Source organism: Martes martes (assembly GCF_963455335.1).
Source record: "Martes martes genome assembly, chromosome: 6".
Classification (NCBI taxonomy): Eukaryota; Metazoa; Chordata; class Mammalia; order Carnivora; family Mustelidae; genus Martes; species Martes martes.
This window is the reverse complement of record NC_137893.1, coordinates 113576814-113580535: the sequence shown is the minus strand read 5'-3', so window position 1 is coordinate 113580535 and position 3722 is coordinate 113576814. Positions and strand designations below refer to the sequence as shown.

Genomic DNA, 3722 nt, shown 5'->3' with positions numbered 1-3722 from the left:
TCCATGCTCCTCAGGGAGTCTGCTTGAGGATTCTCTTTCTCCCTCTGCCCCTACCCATGCTTGCTGGCTCTCAAATAAATAAATACATCTTTAAAAAAAAAAAAAATAGTCTGGCCTATACAGTTTGGGCCCAAGGGTCCAGGTGGGGCATTCATGAGTTCTGAAATTAGAGACTGAAAAGTTCCAGACTTTGCGGATTCAAGGAGGGTGAACAGTAAGGGCACTTTAGCGACCCCATCCCGTGCCTTGCCGATAACTAATTTCTTAATTTCCTTTTCTTCTTTGTTAAATGGCAGGAATTACTCCTGAGTCCCCGGAAGTTGTAGAGGTCTCAGTGAAGTGAAGCTTTGGGGTTTGGCACAGGGGAAGTGGGACCTTCCTTTGGAACGTGGGAGGCAGGAACTTGATTTGGCAGCTTCCCGGTGGTCCCCACACCGTCAAGACTTGGATTTTCGTCTTTCCGGGGTTCAGGCCCAATCACTTGTTTCCAGGTGAAGAGCTGACGTTGCCCTTGCCCCCACGCACTCCCAGCGCCAAGAGATTCCGGTGTGGAAGAAACGAGTCAACACTGGTGGAAACCCTTATAAACTCGGAGACAGCTGGGCCCACCCGAGCCGCGAAGAGGATAAAGTGACCGCGATGGTCACGTGCAACACCAATGCGCAGGCGGACCAGCCTAGCGTGTTGAGCGGGAGACTGGGCCGCCAGGCAGGGGCGTGGCTTCTCGTGGGCGTGGCTTCTCGTGGGCGGGGCCCGTCCGGGTGCGCGCCTCTCTGGCGCGGAGGGCCCCCCGGCGACTCAGGCCTAGCCCAGGTTGGAGCGTAGTTAGTTTTGAGGCGCTGCAGATGGGGACGCTACCGGTACGAAAAGATATTCCACCGTGGGTGAAAGCTCCCGAAGACTTGAAAGATCCCGAGGTGTTGCAGGTCCAGACGCAGCTCTTGGAGGCTCTGTTTGGTGAGTGAGCCCAGCAGTCCTGACCTGGGTGCCCTGACCCGGGCGTCTTGGTCTCCGTGGGCCTGAGCGCTCGTTTTCTTCTCCATACAGGCCCAGCAGGATCTCGAATCCCGTACATCGAGCAAGTGAGCAAAGTCATGCTCGAGCTAAAGGTTCTGGAATCCTCGGACCTCACCGAGGTCGTGGTTTATGGCTCTTACTTGCACAAGCTCAGGGCCAGGTGGATGCTCCAATCCATGGCCGAATGGCACCGCCAGCGACAGGAACGAGGTGAGAGGCCCCTTGACGAGGTGCTATGGCCTGGGGACGCGTGGGTAGTTTTACTTCCTCTCCTGTAGCCCTTCTCTCCTCCTCCCCTCCCCCAGCGCCCCGCAGCCACCACCCGCACCTCAGGCTTCAGCAGGGGCGTCCCTCCCTGTCTGGGCTTCCCCTGAGATGATGAAATTCCGTCTGTTGGTTCTAGAGACCCTGGAGGAAGACCAGGATGAGAGGCGGCCTGGCCTCATAGGGAAGTGTTACCCGAGACCTGATTCCAGTTCTTACCCTCCCTCCCAACACTCCCCCTAGCTTATTGGGGGATACTGGAGTGGGCTCAGCGGCCCCACCTTCTGACGTTCCCAAGAATCCCAGGTGCCGAATGCCAGGCTGAGAAGTCCCAGAAAGGAACCTTGAAAGAGGCTGAGAACTGTCTAGGCCCTTACCCTCCCCCCTCACGCACACTTGTTGCTTTCTGGTGCAGGGATGCTCAAACTTGAGGATGCCATGAAAGCCCTAGAGCTAGGTCCTTGGATGAAGTGAAGCCAGTTTGCAACCCGCGTACCTGGAATCAGGATTTAAAGAGTAAACTCTGTCTCCAGAGGTGGAATGCATGTGGTCTGGTTGAAATTCTGCTCCAGTCTGACAAGGAAAAACCAGCTGATTTTTGGTCTCCGCCTTTGTCTCAGTCCTGATGTGGCTTTCCCCCCAGGTTTGCTAATTAAAGAATAAAATTTTAAATAAATAGCTCCTTGATGTTTGAAGTACTGGAGATAACATCACAGCCAAGGTGGCCCTTGAGCTTAACCCTTAAATAAAACCATCAAAGCTAGAAAAAGGTCCAGGAGTACACATGGTTAGGGTTTCAAAGGTATAGGAGTTGGGTTCTGAGATGCAGCTTTGATCAAAACCCAGTCAGTTTTAGGGGAAGTGTGATATTGTCTGGAACTGACCTCAATTCTTTTTTGAAGAAGAAGAAGAATTTATATATTTGTCAGAGCGTAGAAGCAGGGAGAGGGGCAGGCAGTGGGAGAAGCAGGCTCCCCGCTGAGTAAGCGGAAGGCAGACACTTAACCGACTGATCGATCCACCCAGGCATCCCTGACTTGGATTACTTTTAAAAAAATAACTATAATAGGTACATGTGTAAGATAGAAAGCAAATTATTCTCCAAAACATAGAAATGCCAGTACCTTCTCAGTGTAGTAGTTTTTATATGCTTGTAAGCTTAATAGAAGACCACTAGCGGATACGCAGAACTGTGGACTAAGGGGAGAATACTTGTTGCTATATTGGAATAAACAGCATTTTCTTAAATACTAATATTTACATTTACTTACAAATTTCTAATAGATACATTCATGGATCAGAATCCCAAAATGATTAAAAAAAAAGGTCTCTCTCCTATCCATTTACAAGATTATAAAAATTATCTGCATAATTATCCATTTATTCTCCTATTTCTACTCTCCAGAAATAAAAAGCTTTATTTTCTTGGGTACTCTTCGAGAGGTTTTTTAAAAATACGATTACAATCATAAATGTAGTTTCTTTCCATCCCTTACAGTTGGCAATGATTCCATTTAATCGGTCACCTACCAAAAGATTTTTGGGTTGTTCCCAATCTTTGGCTTTCCATAGCTGTGGTGAATACCATGAAGGTCACTGTTTTGCAAGTGTGCAGGTACTCTGTAGGTACATAAATAGAGGGAAAATTATTGGTCCAGAGAGAAAATTGTATATATATAACGTTGCTAGATACTACCAAATTGCCTCTTCCACAGGGGTTGAAATAATTTTACACCCAGCAGCAATATATGAGTTTGCCTGTTTCTGCACAAGCTCACCCAGAGGTGAGTGGCAAACTTTTTTTTTTTTGTCTTTTTTTCTGCTGAACTTTCAGGTGCAGTCTTCCTGAGTTAGCACTTCTTGCTTGAGCCCGCTTTATGGACCAGCAGTTGTGGCTCCCTCAAACTGCCCTGAGCTAGTGCACCCTTAAGTCTGTTGGCAATGAGTGTGTGTGAAAATGTAAACTGGAGAGTTGGGAATTCAAATTCTGCAATGCGAGAATGAAATACAAAACTTCCTTGCCCTGAAGGCCTGGAATTTCTGCCCTAAGGACAGTGCTTCCAAGTGTAGGAAACAGCTCCAGGTTAATCTGTGTCAAAGTAGCAAAATTTGGAAATTTAAGCATATGCCATAAATTCTGCATGTGCCCTGGACTGAAGATTTTTCAGCCTTAAAAAAAACCACAGAACTTTGAGAAAATTCACAGAAAAGGTTTTGGAGTCTGAAGATTTAAAAAAACTGTCTTGGGGTGGCTGTCTTTTTTCCCCCCCTTGAGTTTTAAGCTTTTGGCCTGTTTTCTACCAATGGTAAGTACAGGATTAAGAGCAGCAAAGCAGCTTTCATTGTAATGGAAATGGCCTCTGCTCTACGGAAGGGCGGACATTAGCACTGACTAGATTTAGAGGGGAGGTAAATCTAGGGCGTAATAGAGGAAAGCCGGG

The 3722-nt window shown here is 47.8% G+C and overlaps 1 protein-coding gene across 1 annotated transcript; it reads left to right on the top strand.

The window, feature by feature from the left end:
* Nucleotides 1-845: 845 nt before the first annotated feature.
* On the top strand, nucleotides 846-1755 carry DPPA5 (developmental pluripotency associated 5; the record flags this gene model as incomplete). The annotated part of the gene is made up of 3 exons (XM_080807146.1): nucleotides 846-957; nucleotides 1048-1227; nucleotides 1697-1755. 3 exons carry the CDS (start codon nucleotides 846-848, stop codon nucleotides 1753-1755), a joined length of 351 nt encoding a protein of 116 aa, XP_080663272.1.
* Nucleotides 1756-3722: the final 1967 nt, after the last annotated feature.